The following is a 14,042-nucleotide window of genomic DNA, read 5'->3' as shown; positions in this document are numbered from 1 at the left end:
AACTCATGAAGCCCGTAGCAGGTGGCCAATATATAATGGAACTGGAAGGATATCCTCTTTAGGCAACAAATAAATGCAGCTTTGCTGATGAAAGTTGTTTTTCTCGGTCAAGGTAAAGCTGGGACAATGTTCCTGTTTGAAAGCAGCGGGGCTGACACAGTGGGAGGAAATCCCTGTGTGTCCCCCAGCGGAAGGTGAGGCATGCAGGGCAGTGTATACATCCCTGCAGCTGATCTCCCAGCCCCTCGTTTGGGGCAAACAAACATTCCTCAGCCCTGGCCTCCCTCCAGCCTGTGCACCAGCAGGGTAAAAGGAGATAAAGGTAACAGCTGTATTTAGCTGCAGTGCTTCCTTTGAGTAACAGGAGAGGAAGGATCCCTCCTGGGAGCAGCCATAGCCTCATCCAAGGGTTTTGGAGTTCATTCACTCCGTGCTTCCTACGCTGCCTTGGCTGGAGCACTGCAGGCATGGGGCTGCCGGATGTTTGCAAGCCAGGAAGGGTTTGGAGCAAGCACAGAGCTGCCAGCTCCCCTGGGAGAATCCAAGGCTTGGTGAAATACCAGCACTCACCCTGGAAAAAGCTTTTTTTGGAGAATGGCTTTTTGCAAGGCTCATTCTAGTTGTAATAATGTGTTAGATGGAAGGAGTGGAATTGGTAAATAAGATCAAGGAATTGCTGCTTTAAAGCATTCCTGTGAATTCTGCTAATGTGGTCTGTGCAGTTTGGTAAAGGATTAGCATCACCTCATTGTTAATAAAGCAGATGGTAAAGAAAAAACAGTCTTTGTAACGGTCAAGAAGCTGCTAGCTGGGGGTCTGTGAATATCATTTAACCCCACAAAAGTTCTTTTTCTGACACTGGCTTACAGTGTCTCAGGTATCACAGCTCATTTGGTATCACAGCTCATCACAGCTCATTTGGATCTCTCAGAGTTCCAGGAGGATGTACACGGTGAAGCCAGATTTATTACGTGAGCTCATCAGGTACAAAATTCAAACAAGGGCTCAGTCCCCTCTCAGGGGGATGGTAGCTTGTTAACTCTCTAATTAATTGGTTAATTGACAAAGTCCCTAACTCCCATGCTTACGAGGAAGCCAGTTTCCCATCTGATGGTGAGAATGCTCCTCCCTCCTCCTCGAGCATGGTACAGTATCACAGCAGGCAGCCTGGGAGCCTCAGCAGTGCAGGTGCTGTTGGGTTAGCTTGAAAGCTTTTAGGATAAGGTGATGTATTTACAGCTTCCACAATGGAAGCTCGATTTCTACCATTCCCATCGGTTCTTCCAGTTATTTCTGAAGAGTTAGTCATATGAGAAACTGCCCAAGAGCTGCTTTTGCTGAGCTGCAAGAGCAGCAGTTCTCATTGCCTCCTCTCCTTTGTCTCTGCCACATGCGTAGCTCCTGTTTTAGCCCAATGGCTGCTCCCAGCATAGATCAGACTGAGGAGGGAGCAAAACACGAGTAGGAGTTGGATCAGCAATGAGAGCCAGGTGATGCCTGTGTCAGAAAATGTGCAAAAGTTTGTTTGCTTACACCAGGGTTAAAACGTGTTTCTTGAATGTTAGTTGGGTTTAAGTGTTTATTCATCAAAATTACTAGAGCTGTTAGGTAAAACACTATTGCTTTAGCTCCTTTCTTGTGTGTTTTTAGGTTTATTTTCATGAAATCTTCATAGTTTTCAATTCATCTGTGAGTCCAGGTTGAATTTCTGCTTCTTTCCCTTGTTGGTTTTGACTGTGGCTTCTCAATAGCTGATCTATGTAAAATCTTCTTTTGGCCTTGGCACTGAGCACTGCATCAGTCTGACCTTGCACACCGGGTGTAAACTGAACAATAAAAATCTGTCTTGCATCACTTGACACTGATGCTTGAGACTTTGTGTCCCATCTCCTCTCTGGCCCTCCAGTTAGAGCAGAGGGTTTTACACAGCAAACAGCACGTGGGGATTTATAGACACTGCTCTAATCCCTGACTGACCTTTGAGATGATCCTACACCACCAGCCTCAGCTGCCCTCAGCTCTTCCTGTAAATCCTGCACCACAAAGCTGTTTGGGACTGTCTGTAGCAAGCTCCTCCATCCCCTCACTGGCCAAACCTAGATCGTGTCTGACATCTTCCAGTCCTGGTTTTTGTAAAGACTGGCGTAATTAAACTTCGTCATTAAAATTTTGGAAAAACAAGCCCTCTTCTAATGAGTTAACAGGCTCTTGACTACAAATAGCTCTGTGAGAGCTGTGAGCTGAATTGTGCAATCAGGTCCAGCATCTCAACCAGTTTTGTTCCAGCTGTTGCATCGTTTATAGACGAAACCAGTACAGACAAGCTCTGAGTGGTGACTTCAGAGCCAGGCGCCAGCAGAGCAAAAATAGTGGATGCTGACTTTTTTTTCACTTCTGAGCCTTTAAACAGCAGTCCAGCTCTCTTCTCGAGGACAAATGAGAATGCCCATAAATATAAATTACAGGCCACTTGTAATCTCTCTCCACACAGAGAAGTTTGGATTCTTCCTGACAGACCTGTTACAGCTGAAGAGATGACAAAGTGGAACAGAAGCCTGTTAGGATAAGTGATGGCACTTTGGAGTACAACAAAACTGTTGCTTGTGAGTGGAATAATTGGCACTTACAATTGCCTGGCTGCTAAATAAGAGCTTCTGCTACTTGACTGTATTAAATCTTCTTTTTGTTTTGGAAATAACTGATGGAGCAATCAGGATCTGGGAAAATGCAGCTCCCCTGGAGAGGGGGGTGTCCTGTTCCCCTACTTGGAATCTGGTGGATTTACCCACAAATGGGCACAGCAGCATTTCATTCCCAAGTAAACTCCCTATAACAGTGTGTGTGGGGATCTATTTGGCAATTATTTTTCTCTGAATCTTTGAGTATTTAGGTGAGTGGATTTAGGTTTTAATGTAATCATCCCACAAGATAAGCTTCAGTAAGGGGGGAGGGAAAGGGGCGTCCAGCCTAATTTCTGAAGTAGTTTCAGCTAGTCTGACCCAATATAAAAATTTATGAGGCGATTATAAAAGCCATAATATTCCAAAATCTGTCAAAACAAACAAGAAAACCTCCTAAATGAAACATTGCTTTGAAAACTCTATTTATACTTAGTCCGTGCTCAGGTGTTTCACTTTTAATCTTAACAAAAAGCTTAGTTGTGGAATTCTGATCAGGTCACTCCTCCTTTTCTCCTCCCCTTCTCTTAGCATCCTTGCTAAAACCCCAGCTTATCAGCAGCTATTGTTGAGCTGTCTCATAACCTTGGTAGCTGCACTGATTGTGGGGCTGTGCCATGGGCATGACTGCTCCCAGGAGTGGATGTTTGGCATTCTTTGGGCAGCAGCTCCTGCGGGATGCCCGCAAACTGACTCATGGTGAGTTCAGCCCAGAGAGCCCTTCCCCTGCTGTGATTATGCTGCAGGAAATAAACAAGATGACAAGCTAATCGATCACATCTTTGGGCTGAGAACTGGGGCACCCCAGAAAGAAAGTCCATTTCTGCCACTCTTTCTATTTGTTGCTCCATAGCCCCATCCCTTTCCCAGAAGGGAAAAGTCCAACGTGCAAAAATCAAAATGAGGTTTGTGAAATCAGCTGGGGTGTGAGCTTGGGAAATGGAGCTTTTGCATATTCTTCTTGTGTGAAAATGAAGGGTGTTCAAAGTGCTCTGTGGAGGTGGTGCTGAGCATGAGCTGTGCAGAGTGGAGTCAGAGAATCCCTGTGTGAGCTGGGCTGGCACGAGGTGCTGGTCACTCACGGCACCTGGAGAGGGGACTGGCTGCTGCTCACTGTCCCACCTGCCTCTCCTCCAGAGTGATGTGTGGCCCTTGTCACCTGGCTGCAGGGATAATGTGTCCCTGTGCTCGGAGGAAGTGAACAAGCAGCTTGCTGGTCATTACTCCGGTGCCTGCGACTGCTTTCTGCCTTCAGTGTCCACCGAGAGAGAGATTTTCCTGTGAGGCACAGCCCCTTCTTGGTACCAGGCACGTGTTTGAGCAGGGAGGTAAACGAGGTCATCCTCTGAAACCCGCTAAGGCTTCTAATTTTACACAGCCTTCAGTGCCCAGGAGGCAGAGGCATATTCAATTTACATTAATAAGTAAGTCTTGGTTATTCATCAGAATAAATGTTTTTGAGTGTTAAGAATAGCTCCTGTCTTAGTGCTTCCTCCTATTGTTGCAGCTCTTCCTTGAGCAGTGGAAATGTTTTGGGTGATTTAAATTACATTTACAGTAGTAATTAGGTTTAAGCAACTTTACAGTTGACTTATCTGAATATACATCTGTGTCTAAAGAGAGTATGATTTTTTTTTTTTTTTCCCCTACCCCAACTTCCCTCATTCTCCCAAGGCAGCACATTTTCAAACAGGGTAGGCAGCTGGAGATACTGATATTTATTGATATTGATTATTGATCCTCCAGCTCCCTGGGCATCCTCCCAGCAGGATGACAGATTAGCTCTTGTCTCCTGCAGTGAAGTTGTGAGTGGAAACGCTCTGTAGGGCCTGAGTGTTTCTTGGCAGCTCTTTTCCTGTGAGGTGCTGGTTTTCTCTCCCAGGTCAGGCAGAGCAGAACCAGATGTGTGGCAAGCCCAGCTGCTGGGAGCTGCTGCCTTACCCAGACCTGACTGCAGCTCACTCTGTGCCCCAGGCCACAGCCTGGCTGCTGCTGCCTGCCAGACTGGGAGCAAGCTGGGGCTTGGATAATCCCACTGATTTAGTGACTCCAGAAACTGGAATAATCTCTTAATCTCACCGAGTCTGTGTGAGGGATAGCTAGCACCACTTGAGGATTTTCTTATGTGGTGGATTGAGCGTGGATAAATGATTTTCAGCTTTTCCTAATGCTATGTACCCTCAAAATAAACCTGAGAAAAAAAGAATTGAAGAAGTTGTTTTCCTACTCCAGATTGCAGTGTGTCACTTGCATTCATTTTTCAGGGTAACATACTAATTTTGGGGTGCTTGAAAAATGTAATGCTGTCATGAGATCATGCAATACAGCCCATGGATGTTTTATTCCAGCTGACCTGAAGCCTCTGATGCCCAGCTCTGCCAGGCTCCATGCAGAGGCAGCTTTCCCACACTGCAGAGTTCCTCCAGTCTTTAGGTCTGCTGATATTCCTGAGTATCCAAAAGCATGTCAGATGTTTTCCCATCTCCTTTTGATCCTGAAAAAGTCAGGCCAAGTCATGTCAGCTTGGCAGGATGTGTGGATGCCTTCAGAAATAACTTGTGCACTAAAGTGGTGACGGTTGCAGCACTGGGTCTGTTCCCGTGATTCATTTGAACTAATTGGCTGCTGAGAGCATCATATGTCTCTTTGTCTCCATATTTGAGTAAGATTCAGCTCCTGTGATCCAGATAATCTTATCCTAGTGAGCTTGTCTCATCTCTAATGATGCCAGGAAGACTGTCCTGGAGCATGAAACATGCTGGAGAACTCAAAACCAGAGATGGAATATTTATCCTGATTCACTCTGAAAAAGCAGACTCAGCTGGCCTCTATTCCTCCACCTTTTTTCTCACAAGCACAATCTAGGAGATAAACTTACTGATTACTCCTCTCAAATGCCATGAATAACTGAAGGCCAGACAGGAGTGGAGATGTGAAAGGCTGTAGTGCAGCTGTTATTATCCAGGGAGATCAGAAAGTTTCAGCAGTGCTTGTGTACTCTTTGTGTGAGTAATCAAAGCTGAACGTACTCTTAAAGAATTCTGTCTTCATCTGGATGCTTTAAATTTGCTCAGTTGTGCAACAAGCCTGGCTGAGTTATTACTACTGCATGAGAAACCTGAGGATGAAACTGCCTGGGACGAGAGTCTGGCAGGCTCTGTCTGTAAATTGACCCATTAAAAAGGATGATCAGCTGGCTGCTGGAGTTATTAAAAGACATTTAATGACAAGGGACACCACTGAGGGACAAAAGAAATAAAGTTATGGGCTGTGATGCCCATCTATTTGCAGCGCTGGCAGGTTAGAGGTGATTTTATGTCCAGGGGAGGGAATGGCCTGAAACCCAACCCCTTGTTTCAGGGCAAGGTGTGCTCGGTGAGGAGTGGTTTGGAAAAGCTGAGTGTTCCCTGGGGAGAACAAAATGCTTTTCAAATTTTGTAAAAACAGAAAGCAAAGAGCAGCCACATCTTCTCTTGCAGATGTTTCTGTTGCCATCCCTCCTTGCTCTCCCCTCCCATGTCTCACATCCTGAGCAGTGTTTGTGGTCTCACATGATGGTGGCACTTCTGCAGCAACTGCAGTCTTTGTAGCTGCAAAAAAGGATGAAAAATCTTTAATTTGCTTTCTGTGTGTTCCTACAATTTTCATAAGTGGGTGAATTTTTGTGATGGATAGTAGGAAGGAATCCTTCCCTGTGAGGGTGGGCAGGCCCTGGCACAGGGTGCCCAGGGAAGCTGTGGCTGCCCCTGGATCCCTGGAAGTGTCCAAGGCCAGGCTGGACAGGGCTGGGAGCACCCTGGGAGAGTGGAAGGTGTCCCTGCCCAGGGCAGGAGTGGCACTGGGTGGTCCTGAAGGTCCCTTCCAGCCCATTCTGTGCTGCCTGCCTGTGTGTGAGTCTGTGCTGCTGTGAAAGCTGGGGTCTCTGGGTTTTGGTTGGAATGGAACTCCACAAGCAGGCACTTCTGTGGTTGATCTTCGGGGCTGGTGTGGGAGGAGCTATGTGGATAAACCTGAGGTTTGAATTAAGGGTGGAGGAATAAATTTTACAGGAATTGTGGGTAAGGAGGAAAAGAGAGGAAATTCCCATGAATACTTTTGCATGGTTAGTGTAAATATCCCAGACCAAGAACCTTCCCAGTGCCAGCTGGGTGTGAAGCTGGGGAGTGAGGCAGCGTTCCTTCAGCAGCAGGGTGAGCTCCAGCAGTGGCTGGGAAAACAGCTGTGTTAGCAGGAACAAAACCAAGATGGGCTCTTTTATGACCAGGGATTGTCTCTAAATTAGCTGCTGCTGCCCTTTCAGCTGTTGGAGGCAAAGCAGGCTGAGCTGTAGACCCAGCCTTACTGGGAATATGGCAAACACAGAGTGGGATTGTTACTTGCTCGGGATGAGCTTTATGTGCCTTCACAAAAAAACTGAAATAAGTTACTCATTCCTTTCACTTCGGGATTCTGAATAAAAAATGCTAGAAGAAAGGAGAGTTACTGAAACACCTTGGAGAGAATAACAAGGGAAGAGCAAAACCTGTCAGGAACGGCTACAGGGCATCCGATTGCTTTAACCCTTTGCTCACTTGTGCATTGCTTGTGGATGAGATTTTTACAGAATAATCTGGATCTTGCAGAATATTCTCTGTGGGTGTTACGAGTCTCCACTGCTCTTTCAACACCAGTGTCTTACATCCAGCTGGTGTTTACTCACTGATCAACTATGACAAGAAATGCTGAATTGCTTTTTTAATAGGCTTTTGTTTGGTTTTTTTTTTTTTTTGGTTTTTTTTCCCCTGCCCTCCCCACGTCCCCGGGCAGATATTTTGTTCTTTTCTTGATGTTCTCTTCAAGTCCAACGCTAAGGAGCGAACAGGCTGCTTGACTCCTCCTCCTCCTAGGCTGTTTGAGAGTTCCCATTTCGCGTGGGCTGGGGCTCACGTTAATGTTTAGCAAGCCCGAGCTGCAGCCCGGCCTCGGGAAGAGCTCGCTGCTATTTTCTGCTCTCGGAGCGCCGGGCGCTGCCTGTGGGCTGTCCCCTGTGTCCCACGCGTGGGTGGCTCCGCCTCGGGCAGCGCCGCTCGAGAGCTCAGCCGGATTTACTGTCACTCCCGCCGGGACGGGGGGGACACAGGGAGGGAGCAGAGGATGCTCCCGTGTCACCCGGTGAGTGACCAGGAGCAGCTCTCGGCGGCCAGCAGCGTGTGCTCAGCACGGATGGACTGACCGGCGCCCTCCTCCCGGCTGGACATGGACGAGCGCGGCACGTGTGGCTCCGGGATGGCCAGGGGTGGCACGGGCAGGCCCCGGGGGGTGCTGGCACCTGTGCGGGCAGCCAGCTGTGCCCAGCTGCTCAGCAGGTACGGAGCGTTCCCTGGCACGGGAGTGGTCCCGGCTGCTCACGGGGCCAAGGCAGCCCCTGGGATGGGGTAGGTGGAAGCAAGGGGAATTTCAAGAGGTGAGCAGGCTATTGTGCGCTCTTAAAATAGCGCTTTGAGCGCCCTGATCCTGAAATGAAACCCGTGGAAATTCCCTTTCTTTTTCCTCGTACTAAGCTGACGAAAATCCCTGTTCTTTTCTCTGTGCTCACTCTGGGCTGCGTGCAGCAAGCTGGGGAAGTGGGACCTGAGGGGCTGAAATGCTTCCTTGTGACCCAGTGTAACCTGCCTTGGGGTCTGCCGGCTCTCCGGGGGTTTGTGGATGTAAGAACTGCTGATTTATGGTGCAAGTAGTGGAGGATAGAACTGAAATTTGAACTGCTTTGCTTGACAAACACTGTTCTGCTTGTGTGCTTACTGGATATTATATGAGTTAAGAACTAATCTAAGGTGGATTTGCATCAGTTGAGAAGTTTGCATTGAGTTTTAGTATGCTTCCTTGCTTTAGTGATCAGAATCTGTTGATTTTGGATGAATGTACTTACAGTGATTTTTCTTCTAATCACAGCTCACATTTTCATGTGTCTGTCTGAGCTCTCATTTTTTCCAGTCTAATTTGATGACACTGTGCATTCAAAGCGAGACAGAAACTCTTTAGAAGACCCAGGCAAAATTTGAGTTGTGAAAAACAATTAATAATAATTGTAGGGGGACTGACACAGAAATGATATAGTAAATTACTTTAAAATTACCCACGTGGAAAAGAACGAGATTAGAACCTTCAGTGTTGCAGGCTTTCTTTGATAAAATCAAAATATTTGTTAACAACTTAAGGCTTTTGCCAAACAAGTTAGTTGAGTTCCAGTGTCTGTGCTGGTGCCAGAACACCTCTGTGGTCAGCTCTGAGGAGGTGCTACAGCAGGAACCTCAAACTTGCTCACCAGCTTTGCCCAAAACATTGAACTCTGGCCAAAAGGCACTTCCCACCTGCTCACTCAGGACTCACCACAGGTGAGGTGTCTGTGTGTTTATGTGTAGCTAAGCCTCTTGCCTAGGATTGACCTAAAACTTACCTGTCCAATAGGGCAAGGATATGCCAGCCTGCTTCTCATTAGTTGACCGTAATCAGTGTTTATTTTTGATCAGCAACTCTGACGTGCTGGTTGAGTTCCCAGTGAGGTTCCTGCTGGCTTGCAAGGGGCTGGTGGTGCTGCCATGGTTCCAAAACAGCACTGAGCAAAAGCCATTGCTGAGCCAGGTCTGCTTCCCTCCTCCTCTTCCTCTCGGTGCTGTAAAGCTCGTGGGACCTGAGGCTGCTCACAGGCAGGGCTGGTGGCCCTGGGCTGGCTGGTGACACTCCAGTAGCAGAATTGGTTATTAATCCCAGCCAAGGGCCTTTCATGGCAGGGTAACAGCCAAGCACTTTGTGTAATAACTCTGCCCTGAGAAATCCAAGCGAGGAGTTGATGACTCCTCCCTGTCTTCCTGCATCCCTAAAGCTCTCGTGAGTGAAGCATAGCTGGGTTCCAGCACACCTCTCCACCCCTCCTTCCCCTGTGCTGGTCAGCACGTCACTCTTGTGACCTCTCCAACATCCCTGGGCTGTTCTCATGCAGCTGAGCAACAACTTGCAGTTACTCATTCTGTGCTCTAATGCAGGTAGAGCTGGTAGAATGGGCTACAAGAAGAAATAAGGGTGAGTTCTATCCCCCTGATTTACTCCAAGATCAACATTTGGGAAGCTGTAGGACAAGTGTTTAGTATGTGTGAACCTGCTTCAGTAAAAGGCAAAGGCAATAATGAAAGATCACACAAGAAATAAGTTCAGAGCCTTTTCATAATGGATTCAAACAGCTGGCAGCCTTTCCTCTGGGAGCCAAGTGGTCCCTCAGCCCTTGGTCCCTCAGCTGAGTGTCTGAGGTGTGCACAGGCTGAAGTGCCAGCAGTGGTGGCAGTAAAGGTGCCTCGGCTGGTGTAACGGCAGCGTGCTCTGAGGATGTGTGCAGTGGCTGGGAGGCGTTGACTCATTGGCCTCAGCAGGATCCCTGGCAGCGTGTGCTCGGGGCTGTGACAGCAAAGTCACCAAAGGGCAGTGGTTCCCTGCCAAAGGGCAGTGGTTCCCTGCCTGCTGCTTTCCTCGTGGCACTCCTGCGCACAGGCTCAGCCTGGGGCATCTTCTGCGTGGGAGAGGGGAGTGGGTGAGGACAAGCTGTGGGAGCTACTGGGCTGTGGGGTTTGTAGCCCCATGCCAGCTGGGCTGAGGGGTTTGGGATCCTGGTGCCATATTGACAGGTGGAATTGGAATGGCAGAGCAGGTCCTTGTGGGAACTGGATGAACAAAGCTGCTGGTGTGTTTAAATGGACATGGATTCAGTGGAGATGGAAATAGGGTTAGGAATACCACCTTTTAATTAATGGCTGACATCTAATCATCTTGTAGATCAGCTTCATCAATTCACAATCACATTAAAGATCCCAGTACTACTAAAGATTTGTTTTGGCCAGGTAGCCCTTTCTCCCAGCAGGATTTCCCTTTGGATGGAAGCCCTTTCCTGTTTGGCTTACCCTGCTAATGCAGGGAAAGTGAACAACAGGCTGGTCCACGGTGACCTTACAGTCAAACACAAAGCCATGCACAGGGAGGATGGGTTGTGTCTTCTGAGGCCAAAACAAGCCCTAGCATGGTGGGACAGACACACAGCTAATAGTCTAAGCTAAAGATGGCTTTGAATATTTTTAATTTGGCTGTATCTGCATGGCGTTATCAATCCTGTTCTTGTTCTGCTCTCAGTTTCAGGCAGAGATGCCTCTAGGCAGATCTGTAATTAAAGGCAACTTTCCCTATTCCTTAGCTTGCTTATTTAGCCCCTTACTAGATGGAGTAGAGACAAATCGATTCCAGATGAAGGCCTGAGACAAGAAAGTAGAGATGGAGTTTCTTTGCCCTTAAATACTTTGATAGAGACACTTTTTGTCAGGAAAGTTACAACCTGTGCTTTAGTTGACATCCAAAGCTGTGGCAGAGGTAACAGAATCATAGAATGGTTTGGGTTGGAAGGGACCCTAAAGGTCACAAAGTTCTAAACTGATCCATGGGAAGGCATGCCCGTGATCAGGTCAGGTTGCTCCAAACACTTCCAGGGATGGGACATCCACAGCTTCTCTGTGCCTGCGTTCCACCACCCTCTGGAGTTTGTCCAGCATAGAAAACACTGGAGGTGCTAGGCTGAAGCAGCGGGATGCACACAAGCCTCAGGATTCACATCTTCCACTCCACACAGCCCTGGGCAAAGGACTGCTGTTTGCTTTTTCTGCTGTGTCTGAGAAAGTCAGGGCAGGAGGTGAGGCTGTGCCTTCTTGCTGCTGCACTGGGGCAAAGCTGCAGCTTTGGGCATTGCTGCACACACAGAGCACGATCTGGCATGTCCTCTTTATCACTTGCAGAACAGGCTTCTTCAAAACAACCCGAAATGACGCTGCTCCCTGAGCTGCTTGCATAATGGAAGATCTTGATGAGCTGATTGCTGTGTTACTGAAAACAAGCTGTAATCTTATTAGCAAATTGTGGCACTGCCATCTTAGCGATTCTCCCTGGTGCTGCAGAGACAGACCTTCAACTGTGCCATCCCACGTGGGCAAAGTCCTTGATAAAATGCCTTAATGGGGACATAAGTGGGGGTTGGCAGCAGTGCTGGATAAAATAGCCTGGGCTAAAAGCTCTGTGACTTCTCACAGGGGATACTCTCGGTGAAACTACTAAATATGTGAGCAAATCTCTGGGCAGAGGTATGCAGAGCTACATCAGCAGTGGCAGACTAGTGCTAAAATTGCTTTAATTCTGGCTCTAGCTGCTTTGGTTGAGTTAAGCCGGGGAAAGGAAAGCATGGTAAGAGTCTGTTGGGTAAGTTACTGCTCATTGCCACTACAGTAATTTGATAATTAGCCTCTCTTTGCTTTTATGGCCTGGGCTGAGGAATCTGAACCAGCCATGTGCTTTCTCCCAAGAGTTAGCCTTAGTAGTTCTTTTCTGCATATTGGTGTGGGGAGAAGGGAGGAATTGGTAGTGGTGTTCATGTACAAAATTTGGGGTATTTTGAGGGTAACTAAGCCAGGCTTGAAAGATTTGCAGTAGGGCTTTCTTCTGGTTCAGACCTTTAGTAGAAAAGTTGTGGAATTTTTGTTCATGAGGCATCTCCTGCACAAAATTGCCCTCTGAGGTAGAAATAGAGTTTTGTGTAGTTCTGTGTGTCTGAATGAAATAGTGATCATGTGTATTTCTTGTAAGGGTTTGATAACGAGTAGATTGACTTCTTCCATACAGGAGCAGGAGCCTGTATTTATATTTGCATTGATAATTTTGATAGACTGAGGTTTAAGCCTCCAGTAAGCAAAATAGCTACAGCTATATCTATGGGGTTTTGTTGTTTTGTTTTGTTTTTTTTTAGAAGATATACATGTGAGTTCCCACTTCAGGATTTTCTCAGTTTTTCAAATACTCCTGTCTGTTATCCCTGGGTGCCTTATCCCACTACATGATTTTAAACAAGAAAACCGAGTATGTTATGAACTTTGATGTGCTGATCTTTAGGTGACTTTTTTCTCTTCAGAATTAACTACACATTTCATTATTTAGGTTTAAACTGCTTGCTTAGGGGAAGAACCTGGAAGCAACATGAGGAGAGCCTGCATGGACCTTTTGGTTGTTTGTTTCAAGTTTTTGCTTTTGTGCTCATGAGTTGTTTTTGTCCTTGAAGTAAATTAAAAGCAGGTAGGACGTGCATGGTCTGACGATGCAATTTTGTTCCCTGAACAAGGGTCTTTATCTGTCAAATTACTGCAACCAGTTGATAGGCTAGTCTCTTTTTTTTTTTTTTTTCCTTGCAAGATGCTTGTGTTCCATGCTCATGGTCTGGGTTTTTGTGAATGATGCTGTGCCTTAGTGTGCTGCTCCAAAGCTGCTCTTGAGGCTCATTCAGACTTTCTGTCTCTTTCTTTGTTCCATGTGTGCCTTTGTGCTTGCTCCAGACCTTTGGAAATGTCTTTAAAGACTGGGTGCTGCTTGTGTGGCGGGACTGCCTTGTCTGCCTGAATTCTTCTGTTCTTGTTGCCTTTTTCTCCTCTTAGTTTTCTGGAAGCAGAAACTTAAAGGAATTCCATTTTCTTGGCTTGCACTTGTTGCCTCCTGGTCTGTTTGAAATGCTTGAGAAGGAACCTTTTTATTTATTCATCTGCTAGAGAGGTATTTCAATGAGGGAGGGATGTTGAGCAAGCAGAAAAGAAGCCCAAGCAGCTCTGGTTCCTTTGAGAAACTCTCTCATGGGAGTGATTCAAGCCTGGAGTGAACATAGCAACAGTGTTTATTGTAGCTTGGTATTCAAGAGGGTGAAGAATTACATGAGTGTTTGCAACATATTTGCAGTGTGTTGACAGTATCTAGGAACAGATCAAAAACTCCTCTGGGGCTGCGTTTTGCAGCCCAGGGTCAGTGAGCCCCCAGCAGTGAGCCAGGCACGCAGGGCTTCCAGGGATCCTCGTGGAGGGGGCATGGAGAGGGAACAAAATAAACTGGAAGGTCTGTGCCAGCCTAATTTCTCACAGCTGTGCTATTAATGCTGTGAAGTCAGGCTTAGGCTGAAGGTGCCAGGTGAATCTCGAGCCTGGTTAAATCTGGCTGGGCTCTTAACAAGAGGAGAAGGCTGGATTAAAATGCTCAGTCTTTCCACAGAGCCCTCCCTGTGTGGCTGTCCTTAACAAGATCTTTCTGCCAGTCTCCTTTTTGTTGGGTTAATTTTTAAAGCTTCATGATCTGATGCTTTTTGCTAGGTTGACAGTGCAATGGAGTGAACTTGATTATTCCACCTCCTCTTTGCCCAGTTGCACCGAGCCATTAACATTTTAAGCCAACAATCTCTGCTTTCCATCTCAGCTGTTGCTGTGCTTGCACGTCACAGGCTGCCCTCCAGTTGACTCGGGTATGCAATGAGGAAGAACAATCTTTTAG

The 14,042-nt window shown here is 47.0% G+C and overlaps 1 protein-coding gene across 7 annotated transcripts in view; it reads left to right on the top strand.

The window, feature by feature from the left end:
- The window catches only part of ARHGAP40 (Rho GTPase activating protein 40), a 37,122-nt gene that overhangs the window by 4,491 nt on the left and 18,589 nt on the right, over nt 1-14,042 (top strand). For 3 of the 7 annotated variants that reach the window (XM_038159210.1, XM_038159211.1, XM_038159209.1), the window contains exon 1: nt 7,611-8,023. The exons of 2 other annotated variants lie outside the window; for them this stretch is intronic. In XM_038159210.1, coding sequence (XP_038015138.1) covers nt 7,914-8,023 — 110 coding nt within the window. In that variant the 5' untranslated portion in view covers nt 7,611-7,913. Of the gene's footprint in view, nt 1-7,610; nt 8,024-8,071; nt 8,093-8,131; nt 11,928-14,042 lie in introns of those variants that run through there. 2 more of the 7 variants (XM_038159212.1, XM_038159216.1) reach the window with 2 other exon arrangements.

Source organism: Motacilla alba, chromosome 20 (assembly GCF_015832195.1).
Source record: "Motacilla alba alba isolate MOTALB_02 chromosome 20, Motacilla_alba_V1.0_pri, whole genome shotgun sequence".
In the NCBI taxonomy this organism is placed as follows: Eukaryota; Metazoa; Chordata; class Aves; order Passeriformes; family Motacillidae; genus Motacilla; species Motacilla alba.
This window is presented reverse-complemented; position numbering and strand designations above follow the sequence as displayed.